We start from the raw sequence: 25,862 nt of genomic DNA, 5'->3' as shown, positions 1-25,862 counted from the left end.
GATGTAGGAATTCTTTATGCGAATGTTTCTAGTAATGAGGGATTTTAATTTTGGATAGATCTAAAAATCTGTGACTGCTCTCAGAGATTACTGTTTTGTTTACTAGAAAATGATACCAGGAATGAGGCATTTTAGATACAAGGGAAGATTAGAGAAATTGGGCTTATTCACTTTGGAGCAGAGAAGACTAAGAGATGACGTTGTTGATGTTTTCAAAATTCTGAACAATTTTGACAGAGTAAAGAAGGATATTATGTCTCTGCTACTTGGTATGTCAGTGTCTAGGCTTCACAATTTCAAGATTGTCAGCAAGACACCTAAGAATGAGATGAGGCGAAACTTTTTACTTGGAGAGTTATTAGGATTTTGAATGCACTGCCTGGGAGCATGTTGGAGGCAGATTCCATATAGGTTTCAGAAGACAGCTGGATCTGTATTGGGACGTGATGGATTTAGAGGCCATGAAAATAAAGCTGGAGAATGGGACTAGCTGGATAGCTTTTTTGAGCCAGTACAGACACAATGGGTTGAATAGCCTCCTTCTGTACTGTAAGATTCAATGTGTAGAAGATTGAGGGAAAACTTGAAGGAGGCTTTCAAAATCATGAGGGGTCTAGAGTGAGAAGGTGGGGAGAAACTTTCCTTTGGCAGAAAGAAAACCAAGGACTTTGACTTTGGGTGATTAACGAAAAAAGAAGGTACCTCGAAGAGAAGACATTTTTTTCATGCAGTAGTCAGGAGATGGGAAGGACTGCCTGGAGTCTACAGTCCCCACCAGACCCACCACCCGGGGTACTTTTCCCTGCAACCGCAAGAAGTGCCACGCCTGCCCCTACACCTCACCCCCATCCCAGGCCCCAAGAAGACTTTCCACATCAAACAGATGTTCACATGCACGTCTGCTCATGTGGTAGACTGTATCCGCTGTCCCCAATGTGGCCTCCTCTATATCGGGGAAACCAACCAGAGGCTTGGGGACCACTTGCGGAACACTTACACTCGATTCGTGACAAACAACTACACCTCCCAGTCACGAACCATTTCAACTCCCCCTCCCACTCCTTGGACGCCATGTCCATCCTGGGCCTCCTGCAATGCCACAACGAAGCCAACCAAAGGTTGCAGGACCAGCATCTCATATTTAGCTTGGGAACTCTATCAATGTGGACTTCACAAACTTCAAAATCTCCCTGACTGCATCCCAAAACCAGCCTAGCTCGTCCCCACCTCCCTAACCTGTCCTTCCTCCCACCTATCCACTCCTCCCACCTCAAGCCCCACCCTCATCTCCTATCTACTAGCCTCATCCCACCCCCTTGACCTGTCAGTCCTCCCTGGACTGCTGTATCCCCTCCCTAATTCCCCATCTACACTCACCTTTACTGGCTCCAACACCCGCTCTTTAATCCGTCTGTCTCCTCTCCACCTATCTTCTCCTTGATCCATCTTCTTTCTGCCTCCCCCTCTCCCTCTCTCCCTGTTTATTTCAGAACCCCCTTCCCCTCCCCCATTTCTGAAGAAGAGTCTAGGCCCGAAACGTCAGCTTTCCTGCTCCTCTGATGCTGCTTGGCCTGCTGCGTTCATCCAGCTCTACACCTTGTTATCTCAGATTCTCCAGCATCGGCAGTTCCTACTGTCTCTGTAGCAAATAAACTCTGATTGGCTTCAAATTGTGGTTAATTAGAACAATTGGGCTTTGTGGCTTTGAATGTGGTTAACGTATAAACAGCTCCTTTTAACTGCAGAAAATATATTGCACAATGTATAAAATGACCTTGTCATACAATAACATTTCATTTGATTCACTATCAACAATTCCCATAATAACTTGTTATTTCACAAATCTTCCATCAATGTCTCTTCCTTAATCCCTTCGACTAAAAGCACTCAAGCTTGTTGATCAATTCTACATTTTTGCTTGAACCTGTTTTATTTCCAACAGTATATGTTTTTGGACAAAACCATAAATTTAAACTTATACTGCAAAAGGAAGTAGGGATAGATTTTCTTTCCATTAATTATAAATGGACCATATATCAAGTTTTCTGTGTTATTTAGCAACAGAGTGTTCTTTCTTTATTTACTGTGGCTCTTTTGTGCTTTAGGTAAAAATAGTACAAATGTGGAAGAAACTCTGACCTTAGATAATGGGGGATTTACTGCACTGGAACTGAACAGCAGACACTTAACTGCCAAGAGTAATTTCTGTAAGAAGAATGGCAGCAAGTAAGTACTGTCACCAGATTACAGCTGAGTTTTGTTGTGTTTAACATTTTTATTGCAGTTTCTACAGTTTCATACTTCAGAAGATATAGGACAGGGTTCTCTGAATAAGAACAGAACAAGTTAGAAATACTCAGAGGAGGGCTTTCCACACCTCTGTAGGAAGGAATTGAATCCATGAGGCATAGGTCACGACAGTGATAGGGGAAATGTGCACCATTTCTGGCTGTGTGTTGGCAGCTGGCACATGCAGAATTTCATGGTAATTTTAAAGAGTAGGTGATGGCCACACAGCATGTGATAGATCATGTGACTAGACTGGGCAGCCTGGAAGTCGCGAAAGCCATCAACAAGTGGAGCTGTATGTAAGTTATGAAAGAGTCTGCAAGATAAGCCTGGGAGAGAGCCAGTCAGCTGGGGGAGCCAGAGTTGTAGACTTGGAAGGTTTCCATCCATCCTTTAGCCAATCTTTTACCACCATCATTCATGCCCTCATAATTCTAATTCTCATTTCTTGAGATCCAACCCTTCACTCACTCCAATCACCGTTTTGGACTCCCTGCTTATCACTCACCCCTCTCATTACCCTGTTCCCCTCACCATTTTCCCCAATTTTCAACAAACACAGTCACTTACTTAGGATTAGAATGTCAGGTTCAGCCAGCCAAATATCAGATAGTGAGAGTTTCTGGTTTACTGTTAACGTGATGAAGATGCAAAGTTGTGATTTAATGAGTCATCATGGCATGCAAACGTAAGGAAAGAAGATTCAGCCACTGGACACCATGACTCGCAAAATGACACCACATTGATCCCTTAAACCCAACCTACCATCAGGAAGCCAAGATTTTTACTCTTGCCTGATTATATGTCATAGCGTCCCATGATTCCCACTCCAAGTGACTCCATTAAATTCCACCCAGTTGTTTCAGGTCAATGGATTTTCATTCGGACTCAATGTCCTAATATTTAATTTGACTTCAGGTAAAAACTGTCCAAAGCATTGAAACACCTTTTAAACAAATCAAAATAGTGAAGAAACTGCAACCATGAAAGAAAAACAATAGATGTTAGAAATACTGATCAGGTCAGGCAGCAGTTCTGGTTAAAGGTCACTCACCTGAAGCATGAAGTTATCTTTCCTCCTGTTGCTGCCTGATCATTTTTTTAAAAAATGGTTTACAGATGTTGCAAAACCTGCATTATTGCCCAACGTTAATTGATTGACAAATTGTAGTGAGTTACGTTTTTGCTGCAGTCCACATGATGCCAGTACATCTGAAGTGCTGTTAGGAAGGAGGTGCAAGGATTTCAACTCAGCATCAGTGAGAAATGGTGACATACTTCCACATGAAGATGCTATTTAACTTGAAGGTGATGTTCCCATGCATTTGCTTCCAGTGTCCTACTAGGTGTTTGAGGTCTTATATTTGAGAGATGCTGTTAAAGAAGACTTGGCAAGTTGCTGCAGTGTATCTTACAGATAGTGCACCGCATAGCCGTATTGCCAGTGATGGAGGGTCTGAATGTTTAAGGTGCTTCATGGGCTGCCAAGCAAATGGGCTCTTTGCCCTAGACGATGTCATTGTTTTTGAATTTTGTCAGAGTGGTGGGAAGCGATGGTGTGGTGATATTGTCACTGGATAAGTAATCCAGAGAACCAGGTGATGTTTTGGCAAGATAATAAAATGTGAGGCTGGATGAACACAGCAGGCCAAGCAGCATCTCAGGAGCACAAAAGCTGACGTTTCGGGCCTAGACCCTTCATCAGATGAAGGGTCTAGGCCCGAAACGTCAGCTTTTGTGCTCCTGAGATGCTGCTTGGCCTGCTGTGTTCATCCAGCCTCACATTTTATTATCTTGGAATCTCCAGCATCTGCAGTTCCCATTATCTCTGATGTTTTGGCAACCCTGGTTCAAATCCCACCATGGCAGAAGGTGCATTTTGAATTGAAAGAAAAGAAAAGTTTGTAATTAAAAGTCAAATGATTGATTGTTATAAAAACGCATCTGGTTCAATAATGTACTTTACCTGTTCTGGTCTGTGACTCACATCAATGTGGTTGATTTTTAACTGCCCTCTGAAATGGCCAAGCAAGCCACCAAATTGTATCAAACCACTAAAATGTCTCAAAAGAATTTAACTGGACAAATGACCTAGGCACTGAAAACAACAGTGGCAAACTTGACCCTCGTTCCAACTGATGTCTGAGGATAGTGCCAATGTTGGAAGAGCCATCTCACAGATTAATTAGACGACTGTCTAATGTACTCATACTCTCAAATTTGTATCATACCATGTCCTAGACATCATCATCACTGACCCCGCATATGTCCTGCCCAACAGCAGGTGGTGACACAGTGCAGTCAGGAGGGAGGTGCCCTTGTAGAGTCCTCACCATTGACTCAGACCCCATGAAGCCTCATGGCATCAGGTCAAACCTCGGCAAGGAAAACTCCTGTTGATTGTAATTTATGCCCCCCGCCTTCAGCTGATGAATCAAGTCTTCTCCATGTTGAACACCACTTAGAAAAGGTCTGAGGGCAGCAAGGGCACAGAGTGTACTCTGGGTGGGGGACTTCAGTGTCAATCACCAAGAGAGACTCAGCAGCACCATTACTAACCAAATTGGTTAAGTCATAAACAGCAGGAAAATCATTCTCAGACACAATCCATAACCTTGTGGTTAAGCATATCCCCCGCTCATCTAATTCAATGAAAAATGAAGACAGACAAGCCAGGAGCAGCGCAAGGAGAAGCTACAGCACAGGACTACTTGTCCACCAAACAACATAAGCAAGTAGCAATAGACTGAACTATGTAATTCTACAACCAAAGGACCAGACCTAAGCTCTGAGTGTCGTCATATTCAGTTGTCACAAAGTCATAGCCATGTATACAGCACGGAAACAAACCCTTTGATCCAACATGTCCATGCCCACCAGATATCTTAAGTTAATTTAGTGCCATTTGCCAACATTTGGCCCGTATGCATGTAAACCCTTCCTATTCATATATGCATCCAGATGCCTTTTAAACATTGCAATTGTACCAGTCTCTACCACTTTGTCTAGTAGCTCATTCCGTACATGCGCCACCCTCCATGTGAAAAGGTTTTAAGTCTTAGTCTTCTCACCTTTAAGCTTTTGCCCTTGACTTTTGGACTCCCACAGTCTGGGAAAAGACCTTATTTCTTTACCCTATCCATGCCCCTCATGATTTTGTGAATCTTTGAAAAGTCACTCCTCAGCCTCCAACACTCCAGGGAAAATAGCCCCAGCTTATACAGCTGCTTCCTGTAGTTCAAACTATCCAACCCTGGCATCATTCATTTAAGTTTTTTCTGAATATTTTCAAGTTTCACAACATCCTTCCGATAGCAGAGAGACCAGATTTGAATGCAGCATTCCAAAACTGGCCTAACCAATGTCCTGTGCAGCCGCAACATGACGTCCCAACTCCCATACAAGGTCTCTTTGTTCAGCAACACTCCCCAGGACCTTACCATTACATGTTTAATCCTGCCCTGATTTGCCTTTTAAAAATGCAGCACCTTACATTTATCTTAATTAAACTCTCTCTGCTACTCCTCAGCCCATTGGCCTATCCGACTAAGATACTGCTATACTCTGAAATAACCTTCTTCGCTATTCACTACACCTCCAATTTTGGTGTCATTTGCAAACTTACTCACTATACCTCCTACGTTGACATCCAAATCATTTATATAGTGACCAAAACCAGTGGGCCGATCCTTGTGGCACGTCACTGGTCACAGGCCTCCAGTCTGAGAAGCAACCCTCCACCACCACCTTCTGTCTTCTACCTTGGAGACCATGCTATATCTAGGTGGCTAGTTCTCTCTGTATTCCATTTGATCTCACCTTGCTAACCAGTCTACCATGGGGAATCTTGTTGAACACCTTACTGAAGTCCATATAGATCATGTCCACTGCTCTGCCCTCATCAATCCTCTTCGTTACTTCTTCGAAAACTCAATCGTTAGTGAGACATGATTTCCCACACACAAAACCATTTTGACTAGCCCTAATCAATCCTTGCCTTCCCAAATAGATGTAAATCCTGTCCCTCAGGATTCCCTCCAACAACTTGCCCACCACTGATGTTAGGATCACTATTCTATAGTTCCTTGGCTTTTCCATGCCACCTTTCTTAAATAGTGGCACCATGTTAGTCAACCTCCAATCTGTCAGCACCTCACCTATGGTTATCAATGATGTAAATATCTAAGCCAGGGACCCAGCAATTACTTCCCTAGCTTCCCACAGAGTACACCTGATCAGGTACCAGGGATTTATCCAACTTCATGCATTTTAGGACGTCCAGCACCACCACCTCTGTTATGTGGACATTTTTCAAGATGTCACTATTTATTTCCCCATGTTCAACCTCTTCTATATTCTTCTCTATAGTAAACGCAGATGCAAAATACTCGTTTAGTATCTCCCCCATCTCCTGCAGTTCCACATGCAAGTGGCCTTGCTGATCTTAAAGGGGCCCTATTTTCTCCCTAGTTACTACTTTGCCCTTTATGTATTTATAGAATCCCTTTGGATTCTCCCTAACCTTATTTACCGAAGCTATCTTATATCCCTATTTTCCCTCCTGATTCCTTCTATTAAGTATACTTCTACTGCCTTTAATACTCTTCCAGGAATTCACTCAATCCCTGCTGTTTATACCTGACCAATGCTTCTGTCTTTTTCTTGACCAAAACTTCAATTTCTCTAATCATCCATTCCCTACACCTACCAGTTTTGCCCTTCATCCTAACAGGAACATACTGTCTCTGGATTCTCACTGTCACATATTTGAAGGCTTGCCTTTTTCCAGATGTCCCTTTACCCGCAAACATCCATCCCCAATCAACCTTTGAAAGTTTTTGCCTAATAACCATCAAAATTGGTCTTCCTCCAATTTAGAACTTTAACTTTTAGATCCGGTCTGTCCTTTTCCATCACTATTTTAAACTAACGGTATTATGGTCACTGGACCCGAAGTCCTCCCCAACTGACACCTCAGTCATTTGCCCTCCTTATTTCCTAAGAGTCGGCCAAGTTTATCACCTTCTGTAATAGGTACATCCACATACAGAATCAGAAATTTTTCTTTTACACACTTAACAAATTCCTCTCCATCCAAGCCCTTAACACCAAGGCAGTCCCAGTCTATGTTTGGAAAAGTAAAATCTCCTAACATAACCACCTTGTTATTCTTACTGATAACTGAGATCTCCTTACAAGTTTGTTTCTCAATTTCCTGCTAATACTTTGGGGCCTATAAGTACAATCCCAATAAGGCAATCATTCCTTTTTTCATTTCTCAGTTCTACCCAAATAACTTGCCTGGACATATTGTATCAGTGATAATGGGAACTGCAGATGCTGGAGAATCCAAGATAACAAAGTGTGGAGCTGGATGAACACAGCAGGCCAAGCAGCATCTCAGGAGCACAAAAGCTGACGTTTTGGGCCTGGACCCTTCATCAGAGAGGGGGATGGGGAGAGGGAACTGGAATAAATAGGGAGAGACGGGGAGGCGGACCAGAGATGGAGATAAAAGAAGATAGGTAGAGAGGAGAGTATAGGTGAGGAGGTAGGGAGGGGAAAGGTCAGTCCAGGGATGACGGACAGGTCAAGGAGGCGGGATGAGGTGGTAGGTAGGAAATGGAGGTGCGGCTTGAGGTAGGAGGAAGGGATGGATGAGAGGAAGAACAGGTTAGGGAAGCAGAGACAGGCTGGGCTGGTTTTGGGATGCGGTGGGGGTTTGGGACGAGCTGGGCTGGTTTTGTGATGCAGTGGGGGGAGGGGAAGAACTGGGCTGGTTTTGGGATGCAGGGGTGGACGAGGAGATTTTGAAGCTTGTGAAGTCCACATTGATACTATTGGCTGCAGGGTTCCCAAGCGGAATATGAGTTGCTGTTCCTGCAACCTTCGGGTGGCATCATTGTGGCACTGCAGGAGGCCTATGATGGACATGTCGTCTGAGGAATGGGAGAGGGAGTTAAAATGGTTCGCGACTGGGAGGTGCAGTTGTTTGTTGCAAACCAAGCGGAGGTGTTCTGCAAAGCGGTCCCCAAGCTTCCGCTTGGTTTCCCCAATGTAGAGGAAGCCACACCGGGTACAATGGATACAATATACTACATTGGCAGATATGCAGGTGAACATCTGCTTGACATGGAAGGTCATCTTGGGGCCTGGGATGGGAGTGAGGGAGGAGGTGTGGGGGCAAGTGTAGCACTTCCTGCGGTTGCAGGGGAAGGTGCCGGGTGTGGTGGGGTTGGAGGGGAGTGTGGAGCGGACAAGGGAGTCATGGAGAGAGTGGTCTGTCCGGAAGGCAGACAAGGGTGGGGATGGAAAAATAGATCTACAATCTGACCCCACCACCCAAGCTATTTTTCCATCCCCACCCTTGTCTGCCTTCCGGAGAGACCACTCTCTCCGCGACTCCCTTGTCCATCTCCCATTTGGGAATATTCTGCACCGTCTCCGAGATATCCTTTATCCTGGCACCAGGGAGGCAACGTACCATTATGATGTCTCACTGTCAGCTGCAGAAACATCTGTCTGTGCCTCTGACTGGAGGGTGTACCTATCACAATCAATCATTTGGAACTTGATGTACCCGTGGTTACATTGGAGCTGGTCTCAATGTCAGAAACCTGCCTGTCCATGCCACATTTCCCCAAGAATCCATCGCCCCCTACATTTTCCAACATATCATACTGATTTGAAATGGGGAGACAGGAAACTCCTGCTCAACCTGCCTCACTCTCCTACCTTTCCATCCACCTGACTTTCTCTGCAGTTTTTCTCCCTTCCTACAACTGCCATCGATCACAACCCCCTAGCTTCTGTAAATTCCTCACTGTCTCTATCTGCCAGTCCATGCGATCCGAAAGGATTCACAACCAAGCACATTTCCTGCAGACGTAATCATCAGTTACATGCAAACTCTCCCTAATCTCCCACATACGACAGGAATAGGGCATCAGTCTACTAAAGGCCATCTTTTCACCTTATCAGTCTACAGAGCCAGAAAATAGCACAGTCTCACTACTCTAAAAACACTGCTCCAGGCAATTTAGTACCTATGTTGTATAATTTTAAATTTTAATCAAGAGACAGATCTCAATAAAATGTATCATCAAAAAAGAACCCACTCTACTCATTATTGTAGATTTTCAAACAAAAAACAGATTACACTAAAAAATGATCCATTTAGCTGCTCCCCTACAGTGACCTTTCCCATACAAAATTCTCTAAGGTCTATTGTGAATTTTGCTGTTTATTAATTTTTCTTTGATGATCCCTGATGTTCAGAGATATTTGAAATCAAATAGCAGAAGTAGTAGCCGTGAAGTTTCACTGCTGGGTCAGACAGCAGTGTGGGTTTCTTTCTCCATTTGAATCCCTTCCTCTGTGGCCTCTACCTTTATCTCTCTTCCTCCTTTTTAAAATGCCATTGTTTTGATTTTTTTCCCCAAAGTTCCAAAAGAATACTGCAGCTTATAAATCAGGTCTAACAGTGAAAATTCCTTGAAAAAGGAGCAGCTTTGAGAGCCACAAATTTTTCCCTTCCCCTATCTTGAATTATCCAAATCCTTTCTTTCCCTAATGGTGGTGGACAGTTAAATAACTCACTGAAGGAAGGTGCATAGATATCTTCATTTTCAATAATGGGGGAGCCCAACAATAAACGCTAAGGCTAGAGTATTTGTAACATTCTTCAGCCAGAAGCACCTAGTGGCTGATGCACCTCTACCTCCTCCTGTGGAGATTTCCAACATCATAGTCTTCAGCCAATTCTATACATTCCATGTGATATCATATAGGGTTGGAGGCACTGGATACTGAAAAGGCTATAGGCCCTAACAACATGGCAATAATCCTGAAGACTTATGCTCTAAAACATGCCACGCCCCAGCCAAGCTAGCATCTACTAGCATCTACTTTATGGGAAATTACCCGGGTATATCCTGTACACAAAAAACAGACAATTGCAACCTGAATAGCTTCTGTCCAAGCAATTTACTCTCAATTATAACTAAAGTGATGAAAGAGGGGTCATCAAAGTGCTGCCAAGGTGCATTTGCTTAGCCATAACCTGCTCACTGACAGTCAGTTTGGGTTCTGCTGAGGCCATTCAGCTCCTTACCTCATTAAAGCCTTGGTTCAAACTTGGACAAAAAAGCTGAGTTGCTGACTTAAGAGTGAATTCCCTTGATATCAACCTTATATTTGATCAAGTGTAGCATCAAGGAAAACTGGAGCCACTGGGAATCAGGTGAGAAAATCTTCACTGGCTGGAGACATATCTGGCACCAAGGAAGTTGCTGGAGGTCAGTCTTCTCAACTCCAGGACATCTTAGCCAATGTTCCTGAAGATAGTTTCCCCAGCCCAACCATTCTCAGCTGTTTGAACAATGACTTTTACTCCATCATAATATCAGAAGTGGGGATGTTTGCTGATAATTACACAATGTTCAGCACCGTTTGGAACTCTTGAGATACTGAAGCAATCCAATCCAAGTGCAGCAAGACCTAGATAATATCTAGACTTGGGTTGACAAATAAATTAGACAAAGGAGAGCTAGTGGACATGGTCTGTTTAGATTTCCAGAAGGCCATTGACAAGGTACCCAGCAGGATGCTGCTAAATAAGATAAGAGCCCATAATGTTAGGGGCAAGGTACTGGCATGGCTAGAAGATTGCCTGACTGGCAGAAGGCAGAGATTCGTGATAAAGGGTTCAGCAACTAATGGAGTTACCAGCCCAGCTCATCCCCGCCTCTCTAACCTGTTCTTCCTGTCACCTATCCCCACCCCCACCTCAAGCCATACCACCATTTCCCACCTACTAACCTCATCCCGCCTCCTTGACCTGTCCGTCCTCCCCGGACTGACCTGTCCCCTCCCCACCTATATTCTCCTCTCCACCTATCTTCTCCTCTTTCCATCTTTGGTCTGCCTCCCCCTCTTTCCCTATTTATTTCAGAACCCTCTCCCCATCCCCCTCTCTAATGAAGGGCCTTGGCCCGAAACGTCAGCTTTTGTGCTCCTGAGATGCTGCTTGGCCGGCTGTGTTCATCCAGCTTCACACTTTGTTATCTTGGAGTTACACAGGGGTCTGTTTTGGGACTACAACTACTCACGTTATGCATTAATGATCTGGACAAACAGAGGGCATTGTTCCTTAATTTGCAGATGACACAAAGATAGGTTGGAGGGTTGGTGGAGTAACAGGTAATGTTGAGGAAGTAGGCAGACTGCACAAGGACTTGGACAGGCTAGGAGAGTAGGTAAAGAAGTGGCAGTTGAAATACAGTGTGGGAAAGTATGAGGTTATGCACTTTGGTAGGAAGAATAGAGGCGTAGTCTAATTTCTAAATGGGGAAAGGCTTTGGAAGTCTAAAGCACAAAGAGACTAGTTCAGGATTCTCTTAAAATTATCATGCAAGTTAAGTTGGCAGTTAGGAATATTCATTTCAAGAGGACTAGACTAGAAGATCAGAAATGTTCTGCTGTAAATGCAGCAGATACTACCTGACAGTCCCTTTCCAAGCCACTCACTATCCTGACTTGGAAATATACTGCTTTTACTTTTGTGTCACTGTCAAAATCCTGGGACTTCCTCCCTGAAAACATTGTGAGTGTATCTACAGCAAGTGAACAGCAGTGATTCAAAAAAGCAGTTCGCCACCATCTTTTCAACAGCAATTGGGGATAGGTAATAAGTGCTGGCCCAGCTAGTGAAGCCTATATTCTCTTTACAAATAAAGAAGTGCTGCAACCATTGAGGCAAGTGGAAAGTTTTCCAACATACTCCTGACTGATGCGTTATAGATGGTGGAAAAGTTATGATGAAACAAGAGGCAAGTAACTTACCAAAGAATAGCTGGCTCTGACCTCTTTACCAGAGTACCTATGTTTCTCATCCAGTTAAGTTTCTAGTTGACGCGATCCCACCCTAACACAAGAAATCCCAGTCATGCTGTTGATGTTGGTAAAGCCTTTGAATGTCACGGAGAGGTGATCAGATTCTTCATGGCAGCCTGACATTTGTGTGGTGCAAATGTTACTTGCAGCATTAGCCCTTGTCTGAGTGTTGTCAGGTGTCACTGCACATGGACTTGTACTGCTTCCTTACTCAAAGTGTTGCAAATAAAACTGAACACTATTTGCTCATCAGCAAATCATCACTGTTGATCATATGATAGTTGGAAGGTTATTATTTGAAGCAAGTAAAGATGGAAGGACCTAGGACACTGCCTTGAGGAATTCCAACAGTAATGTCCTGGGCGGAGATAATCAGCCTCTCGACAACTAAAACCATTTTTTTTGCGCTCGTTATGACTCCAGACAGTGGAGATTTTTCTACTGACTTCAATTTTATTGATGCATGTCTATGTCACATTCATTGGAGTCAATTTCAATTAGCCCCAGTTCAACTCTACAATTCAGCTCATGTTTTCATGTTTGAATGAATATTTCAATATAGCCTGCAACCAAGTGTACCTGGCAATACCCAAAGTGAACATTAGTAACAGAACGTAGGTTATTGATGAGTAAATGCTGCTTGGTGTACTCCGTTGATGATATCCTCCTTCACTCTGTTGATGATGGAGAGTAAACTCATAAAACAATAAGTGTAGTTGCATTTGCCCCAATTTTTATGAAGAGCATATTACTAAGCACATTTCTGTTTTGTAGTGTGGGTGATATAGCTGTACGGAAACAACTTATTTTTCTGGAGCACGAGTCTTCAGCACTAGAGACACAATATTGTTGGGTCTCCTAGTCAATGTGCTCAGCTACTTCATGATATCACTTGGATCAAGAAATTTCTGTTTTTATTTTGAAGCAATGCAGTGAATCTTTTCTCCAACCCAGAAGAATTTTTTTAAAGTATTGTTAATATTATTTATAGATCATTTTGCAATAGCAAATGAAACCACACTGGTCTATAGTCACTGCCTAAGATAAATATTTGCAATAAGTTTAGCATTATATCTGAAATGGTATTTAAATGTGACCTCATTATTATTAATACATAAAATGACATTTCAGAAATGCTGATTATAGGAACTGTTCATATTTATAATTCTTTTTCACTGTGTTGCAAGGTTTCCACCGAGGCCCAGCCCAGGAGGGTTACGCTATTCTGATGAGGATTTATGTAATAACTACAATGGAATTGTGCTAACAGAGAGCACTACTCTGACAGAGAAACCCACTGAAATATCCGAGTCAGAGGTAAACGTTCATTCCTCCATTTAATTTCAATCTCCTGAGAAAGACCTACCACAGCCCAACCAGAGAAGGAGCACAGTCACAATGCTGGGCTGTTACTTTTGCCCTCAATTACACAGTGCTGCCTGTATACTTATAGTTTGAGTGTTGAATTGCTACAACTTGCAAGTTTGTCACAAAGAAAGTTTTTGTCCAGTTTTTGTACAAGTACCTAAAAGGTTGGTTAAAATAGACTCTGTAATTTATACAATCAGCTCCATCTTGTCACTGAAGTTTAGTGATATTTGGGCAAAATTGGCTTTGCGAACCTAGGCAGGGACAGCATTTTGGAGCAGGAATGTTATCACTGAAGTTTTAAGTAACTCCCTGATTGCTCAATACATTCTGTAACTTAAATATAAAACAAAAATATTCCAGTACATTCCTTAGTTTGTGCTGAGTTAACTTAGCCTAACCTTGGCAATAGTCAGGATACTCCCAACTGGCTTTTGCTTACCCAGGTTCAGGTGTGAAAATCATCCAGGACCTTCTGGACCCATACAGACATCAAATGCCTGGAAGTGTGGTGGAAGCATGTTCAGTTGCGGCATTCAAGAGGTCATTGGATGATTATTTAGATAAAAATCATGTTCAAGAGTATGGGGGAAATGTCCAAAGGAGATGAACACTGGGTAATGATGCTCATTTAATGAGCCAGGATAGGCAGAATCAACTCCTTCTGCGCCATAATATTTCTGTGTCTCTATGAGATGAGGAAGGCATGTCCTGTGTCATTTTTATTCACACATGGGATGTGAGCCATACTGACTGGGCCAGCATTTATTACCCATCTTTAGTTGCCCTTGAGAAAGTAGTGGGAGCTGTCTTCTTGAACCACTTCAGAATTCAATCCCTACCCCACTTCTCCTCTTTATCTCTCTACCTCACTGTACTCCTCTAAGACACTCCATAAACCCATCATTTGTAACCATGGCTTTGCGCATCTGCCATATATATCTCCTGTTAAGGCTTGCATTTATGTTTTATTTTGTAATGCTCCTGTTAAGTATTTTACAGTGTTTTGTTTCTTTGAAGATGCTATGCGAATTCAAGTTGTTTTTGTTGTACTGATACATTTTGCAGTTGCTCATTCAGATGTTCACCTATTGCTTAGACTAGTTAAAATCTGAAATCTCCATATGGCATTATTCAAAAATGTGAGAGAGATTCTGTGGAGCTTCTCTTGTGAAAGAAATTTAAGTGATGGTTTTGTGTATGTTATCCTGGTCACGTTACTAAAACATATCAAGTTATCACAAGCACTGAAAATACTTGAGACTAGCTATGAAATCACTGCTTGAGTCAAAATATTTGGAATATGATTAAAGGAAAAAAATCCAAAAGACATAACAAGCAGTTTTGATCTGATATATTTCCAAAAGGCTGAGTATTAACATTGAGATCAGATCACCAGCTCATCCTTTGTTGCAAGATGTACTTGAGGAATAAAATGAAAGTACTTACAAACTAGGAACAAAATAAAATCATAAAATATTCCTCCTTTTACAGGCTACTGACAGTGATTATGAAGGTGAATTGCCAAAAAGCACACATTCATTTGTAAACCACTACATGAGTGATCCAACCTACTTCAACTCATGGAAGAGACAGCCCAAGGGTCTTCCAAGAGCTTCAGCCTACACTTATGAGGAATGCACAGATGGTGAACAGGAGCCATACTATCCATCTGTAATCACAAAACAGAGTACAGGGGGTGTCTACACTCCCAGTGGACAGCCTGCTTCAGGAGCACGGACTCCTGTGACTGGGTTTTCTTCCTTTGTGTGACCATTCATTATGAACAATGTCAAGCAATCCCTGAAATGTTGCTTATTCAATGGACCAATGTGCCGGATGAAGTGACACACAATCACAGTGCAGAAGAAAGCAATTTAACAGAAATTGTCATCTTCGTAGCTGCCTAAAAAGTGCCTTTTGCCTTGTTGGTAACCTGATACTAATACAGCAGTGGTGTTTATAAAGTCTGTCTTCCATTCATTTGAATGAGAAATAGAACAGATTCTATGAACATTTTCTCTTGTCCATAATCTAAAGTTGGAATGGAAATGATGGTGCCCCTGCATCATATTCCTTATCTTAGGGAATTCTCAAAATTATCAACAAACAAATTATATTTGAATTTCCAACCAGACATTAGGAATTATGGCTTCTTCTGTCTGACAGTCAAGTTTGTGACGTAAAACTGATCTTTCAGAGGAAGACGAAGACTGAACAGAACCACTTTGTACACCCACAAAGACCGCTCATGTCCCCACTGCTGAAAAAGGCATGTTTCAGGCAGCTTAATATCATTGCCTTCTAATTTCATTGCAACTTCAGTGCTGTGAAGTTAGCAAAACCTACAGTTCCAGCACCAATAAAACAACAGAAAGAAACAGAAACATTTTAATTATTTTCTAACTTCTGAAAGCATTCTCTGAATATCCTGCTGATTCTTTAGAAAATGTAAACAATAGGAAGGAGCATGTGGGTTAAGTTGCTGGTTGAGAACGTTTGGAAACCATCATAAAATAACAAAGAATGATCACCATCACACTTCTATTTTTGAACAGTTTGAGAGGTCACAAACTATTGCAGTAAGTTTCTTTTCATATAGTGAAATGGTTCAAGTCTCATAATTGCACTCAGATCAGTTTGGTTTTAATTTTCAGGATATTAGGGGTGCACTGACTTTTGGGTGCTTGCGCTCTCTCACTCCATCTGCCAACTACGTTTCACCTTAGTGTTTAGAATTAATTACAGAATGTTTCCAAACATTCATTAACACACTTTCTTCAGAAATGCCCATGTATCCTACTATGAGCACCAATCTATCACTCCAGTAATTCCAAAACTTTAAAATTCCTTTTTTTTCAGCCCACTTTTTGTTTGTAGTAGCATGTGAAAGACCCCCATTAAGTTGCCCTGGCTTTCTTTCTGCAACTTGAATTGATATTGGATTTCTCAGGGTGCCAGCTGCATCAGCATGTTTGGCAATTAGGAAGGAGGTCACAGATGAAGCACGTCCTGAGCTATACTTTACCCTGCAATCAGATATGTCCACTCAACGTCAATGTGGAAAGCACACTGACCCAGACTTTTCCTGCTGAAGATTATTAGTTTAAAAGCAAAGACAGATATAATCAAGAAAAGAAAAGGAGGGGTTTTGCAGTGATAAGATTTTTAAAAATTCGATTATTGCATATGATTTCCTGTTTAGAACATGAATTTCTCTTTGAATCAGCTGGCATTCTTCTTTTATCCTCAATTACAACTTACCCATATTTTCAACAAATCAAAGATTGTGCTCTTTTAAAATGTTGCTGATATTTCATTATATACATTTTATTTTATTACGTAAAGTGAATTTTTTCAAAATGTATTGTGTTCTTTTTATTTTTATTTCTAAATTATAATTTTTTTAAAATTTAAACTGTAAATATTTCTACAAACATTTAACTGTCACCTCAGTAACTAAATAATGTGCTTATCAGACCTCAGATTTAATTTCTTGTCACCAGACTGAGTTTCTACTTTAAATAAAGATGCTGAGGTGAGACCAACCAATATAATTGATCACAAACTTATGTTAACAATAACCTTCATCATTATCACTAAACATAAAAGTGAAGTACTGATAGAATGTATTTTATTACCTAAACAAGCCAAGATATTGAAAAATATTTTTGGCAAAAAACACATTTGTGGAAACTTGATTTCTTTTTCTGACTGTGAGATGAAGAACTTTCAATGCAGGTAAAACTAAATGGCATTTGGATGGAATGATAGCCATGTTCCATGACCATGTCATTAAATTCTCTCTCACTTGACACTTGAACTTGAACCTGGAATTAACCACTAGAATATATTGTTTGTGTTATTTATCTTTAAATTCATCAGGCTAATTTTATTGCCTTTTGAGCTGTGTTCGGGGCAGTCAATGAAGTACATTATCTAATCCAGTGAATAAAGCCAAAAAACTAATTTAATGTAGTTGCACTAAAATCTTGACAATTCGAATACAAATAGCAAACCTATTTATTGTAACATAAAGCATTTTTCTTTTTTGTATTTATCCCAATTTTTATATTTGATCATGTTCAGTAAATTTGTATACACTTTTTCAATATACAATATATTTTCTACTTATTTTTTAACTATTCAAAGTAATTTGGACAATTTAAATAAAAACACAAAAATATTATTTCTATAAAATAATTTTTGACCAAATTCAGTATACTTCCCAGTTGATTTCTGACCAATGCTCACCTTTTTAAATGAAGGATAAAGTGGGCATATTTTGCTATGGAGATAACACACTGTAGGGACTTTGTTCACCAAGTGAGAAATTCACTGTAAAGCGTTTGTGACCTTTCAAAAATTTCACAGTCCAGATGAGGAAATATTCTCAGTGTGACCTGTAGAAAAAACAAAGATTTTGAGTACCCCTCAATACTGCTGTAAAAACAGGTAACAGAATTATGTCAAGATTGTGATGTTTCCAGTCTTCTCCAGCTGTTTCAAACAAACTCCAAAATCCTATTGAGATAGCAAGAACTGCAGATGCTGGAGTCAGAACCAACAAAGTATGGAGCTGGCGGACAACAGCAGGCCAGGCAGCAGAGGTCCTGATTGAAAAAGTCAACTTTCCTGCTCCTCTGATGCTGCCTGGCCTGTTGCATTCCTTCAGCTCCACAGTCCTCCTACTAGCTGTTGTATAAACATTGCAAATATTGGCCTCAAAGTGAAATTTCTAGAAAAATCAAGTGTTCAGTGAACACCTTCCAGCATGTGATAGTGCTATGTGGCACAAGTAAACAAGGCAGATTTTTCTTGTTGAATTCAGTTCAATCTCATTTGATTGGTAGATGAGTAAAGGTAATTTATGATTTTGAATACAAATCTACTACTTTTGAGAACTGTATTTAAAGATTGGTCAATAGGAAAAACATGATTCAAATTAAACTGCTGTGGAAGAACACGTGGGATCCAGAGGACACCTTACTAGTTTTTATGGAGGAGGTTAGCTTCCACTGGTGTCTTGTGAGTTTTGGATAATGACCATCCAACTGTCATCCTAGAATCAAAAGAAATACTGCCCAGCACACTTTGAATGCACTCTCAAGCCATATGAATATTGCTTTGATCAGAATGTCTTCATTTACATTTTTATTTTCTCAAAACGTTTATTTGGTACTTTGTAGAGGACATGACTGGTACATGTTTTGCTAGCAATATGTATACGAATGTGTATTTTTTAAGATACTTTTTGTACTGCTGAATTTATACCCCCTAATGAAATCCTATTGAAGTATGAATCAAGTTGAGGCAGATAAAATATTAAGATCTGCCCTCAGCAAAATAGAAGATACTACATTTCATAGTATATTGACCTCAGTAGTTCACTTTGTACAGTGTAACCCTTCTGTGATCAATTCTAAGCAAAAACAATCCTAAGTATAAATCCATGTTGTTAATTTTCTAGATTTGTTTGTGATAACCATGTAATTGAGGAGAAAAATGCTTTAAATTCTCCCTTTTTCCAGGAGTGTAGGTGACTCGCTTTGTCCTTCTGTAAATATTATGTTGTAAAGGATGTTCACAGAGACACGCTTTAGTTAAAGGATATCTCGCCAATCATTATTTGAATGAAATCACTGTGTTAAGTGGAGTAAATCTTTGTGATTCTGATGCTAGGAAAAAAGATTTTATTTGTTTGTACATTCTGTTTTCCCAAGTTGTGCTAATTACAACCGTTAACAGTGTGATTAACAGCAATGACATCTTATCACACAGTGATGAGGTCAACCTGTTGCTGTGCTATAGAAAGGATGCAAAGCCCCAGCTTAAAACTGTGAAGTGAAATGTTTAAAGTGAAAGATATATTGTGTGATATTTATTTTTCATTCTTTAAACTGTTTAGCGTTGATTTAGAAAATTGGGATTGGATCTGATCAGAATTGATCTGATGTTGGCTCTGTTTCAATGAAACAATGACCATTGTTGACAGAAAGTAAATTAGATAATAGTCTAAAACATAGAATTGTCCTAAGATCTACAGAAAATGAAGGTGACCTCCTGCTGATAACAACACAGACAAAAAAAATCCCTGGGACTTTTTTTGATTTTCTTTGAACATTTTCAATTTTCTTTTAATCAGAGATGAGGATACAGGCTGTTTGCCAGGATGGGGTAGGAGAGGGATAAAGAAGAAAGGCTGTAATTAGGCATTTGAAGTCATGCAATGATACTTCTGAAAATACATCCAGTGTTGGTATTCCTAATGTGCATGTCGGTTCCCCATGGTTTAAACAGGAATTGCATTTGACAATTATAAATTCAAGTTATTATAATGTTCTGTATTTTTTAAGAGGTTAACTATTGAGAAACACACAGATAATCAAACCAGTAGCAGTGTCAGGTGAAAGGAGCCCATATCTTATGAGAATTCAGACACCATGTACTCAGAATTTCAGATACTATGTGACACATTTGAAAATACCAAAAACACAATTGCCAAATGTGCAAAAGCACTGTGAGTTACATTCATGCAATTGGTTCAGTTTTGAAATTACACTTATTTTTGTTTGTCACTAATTTTCCTATTTTACTACCATTGATCATTCGTGTATTTTTGTCATTTTTAGACAAGAAATGTAAAACATGTCAGGGCAAATCTCCATGATTGATGCATATTAGGTTAAAATGAGTTGGAAGTTATTTCTGTTCCTAATATTCAAAAAAAATTGTAAATTTTCAGTTGGGCCCAGTTTTGATTTTATACAAGCAGATCAGCTTTGAATAGACAGATATCAAACCCACTGTATCTAAAGAGGTGCCAGTTGACGTACAGTTGCACTTTATAATTAAGCTCCCACTCTGTATGATCACTTGTGTATTTACGTCATAAGCCAACACACGTCATCTTGTGAAATGTTAACCTGGCAGGATTGATACAAAAATTAAACAGTTAGTGTGTTAACTTTCTAAACTCAACAACGTGGTGTGGATAGCTGGTCCCTTTCTATAGTCATTCATGAACACTTTTTAGAGTTAGAGCAGTACAGGTTTAGTTTATGGTAAAAAGTAATTACAGGTTAGGATGTCATTGCATTTTGAATTTTCTATATGAGATGTCAGTTCGATTTGAATATTGGGAACAGTACTGCATGGAGAGTATTCATTTGGCCTTAAGCGACAGATGCAGCATAAATCTATGTGAACAATAATCTATGGATTGCTTTTATTGAGGGACCTTTATGTTTAGCAGTAACTAAATAATAAAGTCCAAAGGACTAAAAGGTTGCAGTTAAAACTGACTTAGTGTGCAGATTTTTTTAAAAATACAGCCTTTCAACAAATGTTTAAAACTTTATGGTATTTCCTATAAGACACTTGTCTCCTTAGGAAGAGCTATCCTTTCTGGGAGCGTTCTGAGCCAAAATGTGTTTGCGTTTTTAAAGAAAGGTTGTGTTTCAATGTTGAAATGTAATTTGCAATGTTGCTTGATAAAACAGTTAGCTATGCATATCCAGCATCCTTTTTATAAAAAATAGATAATTGAGCATGAAAGAATTATTTTCGATAGGAAGCATTACACAGATTAAATTGTGTAAGATAGAGGGAGAACATGGGTTGAATTCTGTAAGGAAAAGAAAGCTTCATGCAGGTTTATTGAACTTTGAAGGACTTCTATATGTCACTTCAGTACCATTTAATATTCTTTGTCACTTCTAGTAGTAGGCTTATCCGTCCACAGCTCCACAGTATGGAAGCACAGAGAAATGTGCAGAGACATTCATGATTTAAGCCACCACTAATCTAAATAAAAGACAAGTTTGTCTTCAACAAAGACTTCAAAGTGCTCAAACGTGTGACAAGTTTACAGTGTTATAATCTTAATGTGACAACAAATAATCATCAGGATAATTCAGGTGTTACCTCCATCGGAAACATCATCAACAAAGATATAATATACAACACATTACGCTTTGGCTCCAAGGTAGTGGCATAAGTCAGACAAATGCCAGTAAATCCTTTGGAACTGCTGTAACTAATCTGGGAATGCAGCAAAATCCCCACTTGTACATGTAATAAGGGTTTAGGCCACATTTCCAGTGAAGGAGTGGTAGCAAATCAAAGGAAGCTATCAACTATTAGATGGCAGCACTGGGATAAATAGAAAATTCTATAGCACTGAAATAATAACCACAAGTCAAGAGATAAGACACTGAGCTTTGCCATTCAGTCTTAGCTACAAACCCAGCTTAACTGGAATGCAAGTTTCTCCATTACGTGTGAATATCCATTATGAAGTGAGTTCCAAGTGTTCCAAGGTGGACCTGAAATCAGTTTTTAAAAAACTCTGAATATAAAACTAATTGGTATAAATTAACATGCCACTTTATGAATGGTAGACAAAATAGAAAATGATGTATCATGTGGAGCCAGCAGAATTCTTTTGACATCAGGGTTTGAAACACATTTCCAGGAAGGTGGTATGGCAGATTCTAGTTTCTAGACATTGGATTAATCAGGTTGACTGCAGAATTCTTTCCCAGTTTTCTACATTCCTATGTTCATAAAGTAGTGGGAACTTTACATCGCAAGTGTCTGTGCTTTGTCAGATCTGGGAGGATTTTGATGTTGATTCTTTTCCCCAGCACTAATATTCCTTAGCTACACGAGCGCAATTTTTAAAAATGAGAATGCTGGATTCACAATGCATTTCTACTATTTTATGTTTTTACTTTGGGTTGATTTCATACATTAGTAATATCAGTATGGTTTTAGGAAGTTCATAAACCTGGGGAATCAAGTCCAAGTCCTGTCATCAAGTGAAGCAGGCTTAGAAAGCGGGTAATAAATGGACCAAAGAACGTATAAGTTATTCAGTCATTATAAGTCACACATTCTGGTCCTAGTCTCAAATTTTCATTGTAAGTTTATAATAGAAGCTGTGTAAACTTACTGTACTCAAAATCACACCTTTTACCAGTGGTGGCCTTGACTGGTAACTCCACTGACAGGAGGTCGCTTTTGTAGTGTTAGAAATTTATGTAGACAGTTTCCATAATGAATGTAGACATAGAAATTGACAGGAAGTAAGTTTGTCATAGATTAAAGAAATGTTGAGAGTTATTCTGAATTCACTATTTCATTGCTCCCACTACTAGAGAAAAACTTGTAATCATCTGTGATTTTCTGTTGGGTTATATCAGCCAAAGGACACAAAGGCATCCCTGCCTCTGAACCAGACATTCTGGGTTCAATACTCACCCAGGGACTCGATGACCAAGAAAGTTCTGTTTATAAGTTGAAAGGCAGTAAGAGCAGGGGAGAGTCCTGGTAAGCCATGTGATGCAACCACTGTTAGAGCCTCTAGCGTCACAGTTCGTTCATAGCTTCAGAATACAACATGCATGTCGAAAAAGCGCAGGTTGCCAGAGCAACTCTGATTTTCTGAGTGAATTGTAACCACATCAACCAAAATGCTCTCTCAGGACAACCCAAATATGTGAGGACAAAATATGTATTTGTAGGCTGAACATTTTTCACACTTGAAATGGGCACAGCATGAAAAGGTTACATTCCTCATTGAGATTTCAGTGAAGGCTAACAATGTTTACACTGGTGAAGATTTGAAGCTGGTGTTCTTCAGCTACAAGAGAAATTCTCTGCAGTTATAAAAGGCTGGGTATTCAGGATAACTGAATAATGCAGTGAATAAGCATCCCTTCACCCACAAACTGTTCATTCTGCTGTATTTCTAGATGAGTTACCATTCCATTTTTGAATGCACTAAAATTCAAAGGTTCCTGAATGGAGTGGAGGATGAAGAAATTAATCAACTTCAGACAGGATCGATAATAAATGGAATTTTGTAGGATTGTGCAGAAAATAACCAGCCTTGAAAGATTTCCCCCAATGAGCCTGCCAGCTTCCCACCAAATGAAACCCAGTTTCACAACCTTCAACAGTGTGAATCAGGTCTTGCAGCTAATCATTTGTATTCATGGTATTGTTAATTAGGAACACACTATGTTTATCTTCATGCATAACATTTGTACCAGTTAGATCTGCTTCTGTGGCACTGCTTTTTTTGTAAAACTTAATTATTACCTGCACACTTCCTCCCAATTAAACAAAGTTTTGAATTTAGCTTGTTTTTTTTATTGTTTCAATAAAAATAATATTATTTCTTTTATTTTCTGGCTCCTTACAAGCATAATCTTCTACCTCAATGACCGTTGGGAAATTATTGTTCTATTGTTTGTTTTCTACGAAAGCAAATGATGATTATCTTTCTGAAATGCATGTTCGAAGGGAAGATCACCATTTTCCCAGGGAACAGGAGGCCACTCTATCATTAAAGGACAATGATAGGTGGTGAGTTTAATCTGAGGATCATTGGTCAATACATAAATTTAACATGTGCTATAGGCTTCACTCTGCTTTGCAAACCAGCCATTCAGCTAGCCAAGATAACAAAGTGTGAAGCCGCATGAACACAGAAGGCCTAGGAGCACAAAAGCTGACGTTTCATCAGAGAAGGGTCTAGGCCCGAAACGTCAGCTTTTGTGCTCCTAAGATGCTGCTTGGCCTGCTGTGCTCATCCAGCTTCACACTTTGTTATCTTGGATTCTCCAGCATCTGCAGTTCCCATCATCTCTGATTCAGCTAACTAACCTATCAAATGTACAACAACTTCATTATTAAAGAAGGTTCGTCTTCCTGATTATTTTACTGTTTTTCAACACACCATTTATAACCACATATATTTCGTAAGCTGAAACTACTCAAGATCTGTCTAAATCAATGGAGTGTCATTTTTGATGTGTGTGTTTTCAGTCTGACTGTAGCTGTATGCTGTAACAGAAACAGGTAAGGCAGATGAACTCAAGGCATGATTGGGAACGTGGGACTGGGATATCGTAACGTTCACAAAGATATAGCTCAGGGAGGGGCAGGACTGGCAGTTTTTCCAGAGTATAGATGCTATAGAAAGGATAGAATGGTGAGTGGCATTTTTGATTAGGGACAACATTACAGCTGTACTTACGGAGGATATTCCTGGGAATATGTCCAAGGAAATTATTTGTGTGGAACTGAGAAGTAAGACAGGGATGACCACTTTATCAGGAATAAACTATAGACAATAGGTGCAGGAGTAGGTCATTTGGCGCTTCAAGCCAGCACCACCATTTATTTTCATCAGATAGGCTGGGACTTTTTCCACTGGAGCAAAGGATCTTGAGGGGTGTCTTTATTGAGGTTTATAAAATCATGTGGGGCACAAAAAAAGCTAATAGCAAGGGTCTTTTACATGGGGTGGGGTTTTCAAAACTAGGGGGCATATTCTTAAGGTGAGAGGGGAAAGTTCTAAAAAGGACTGGGAGCAACTCTTTCTTTCAAAAACACAACGCAGGTACAGTTACACAATTTAAAAGAGATCTGGATAAGTTCATGAATAAGAAATGTTTGGGAGATATGTGCCAAACTCGGCAGGTAGGATTAGTTCAGTTTGGTAACATGGTCTGTGTGGACTGGTTGGAGTGAAGGGTCTGTTTCCATGGTGTATGACTATGATTCTATAAACTCCTTGCACAGCCTCCTCAACAAAACAGGTTCCTGGCAACACCTAAGCCTGATGGAAATCTCCTGGCTCTCTACCCACTTCAACCCCAAGAATTAAAGCCCATTTGAACCACTGCCACCTACATCCTTATATGCAAAGGGTTTTTTTGTCAATATAACCTGTGTTCACTGACCTACATTATCGCCCATTACAACAATGCCTTTGTTTTCATCCTCAAATCCCTCCCGTGGCTTTATTTCTCCTCATCCCTAAACCCCTTCAACGCTGACTTCAAATACAGCCCCAGTTTAATTACCTAAACTTTTGGGACCAAGCTTAACTTGCTGGTCTCCTAAGGGTGGTTGTAACAGTGGTAACACCCCTAGAGAGTAGCAACCCAGAGTTCCTAGAGGTAAAGCAAAGTGCTGTATAAACAGGAGATGGAGTAGTATCTGTGGAGGGAGAAACAATATTGCAGAGTTATAGGTTTGAATCCCACTATGATAGAACTAGACGTTTGAATTCAATAACAAGCTGGGATTAAAAGCCAAATGATAACCATTGCTGATTCTCAAAATCTTGATCACTAATGTCCTTTAGGGAAGGAAATCTGCCAGCTTTACCAGTCTGGCATACATATGACTCTAGACCCAAAGCAATGTAGTTGTCTTTTAAATGCCCTCCAAGATCTCACAAGCCACTGAGTTTAGAGCCATCAGTGATGGGCAATAAACAGTTTTGTCAGTGA

At 40.2% G+C, this 25,862-nt stretch overlaps 1 protein-coding gene across 1 annotated transcript in view; it reads left to right on the top strand.

Moving 5' to 3' along the window:
* The window catches only part of sdk1a (sidekick cell adhesion molecule 1a), a 752,575-nt gene extending 728,907 nt beyond the window's left edge, over positions 1–23,668 (top strand). Inside the window, exons 43-45 of the mRNA XM_059653924.1 lie at positions 2,106–2,226; positions 13,371–13,500; positions 15,046–23,668. Coding sequence (XP_059509907.1) covers positions 2,106–2,226; positions 13,371–13,500; positions 15,046–15,324 — 530 coding nt within the window. The 3' untranslated portion in view covers positions 15,325–23,668. The remainder of the gene's footprint in view (positions 1–2,105; positions 2,227–13,370; positions 13,501–15,045) is intronic.
* The last annotated feature ends 2,194 nt before the right edge of the window (positions 23,669–25,862 follow it).

This window comes from Stegostoma tigrinum, chromosome 23, assembly GCF_030684315.1.
Source record: "Stegostoma tigrinum isolate sSteTig4 chromosome 23, sSteTig4.hap1, whole genome shotgun sequence".
NCBI classification, from domain to species: domain Eukaryota; kingdom Metazoa; phylum Chordata; class Chondrichthyes; order Orectolobiformes; family Stegostomatidae; genus Stegostoma; species Stegostoma tigrinum.
The sequence above is the reverse complement of the archived record's forward strand: the minus strand, read 5'-3'. Positions and strand labels throughout refer to the sequence as shown.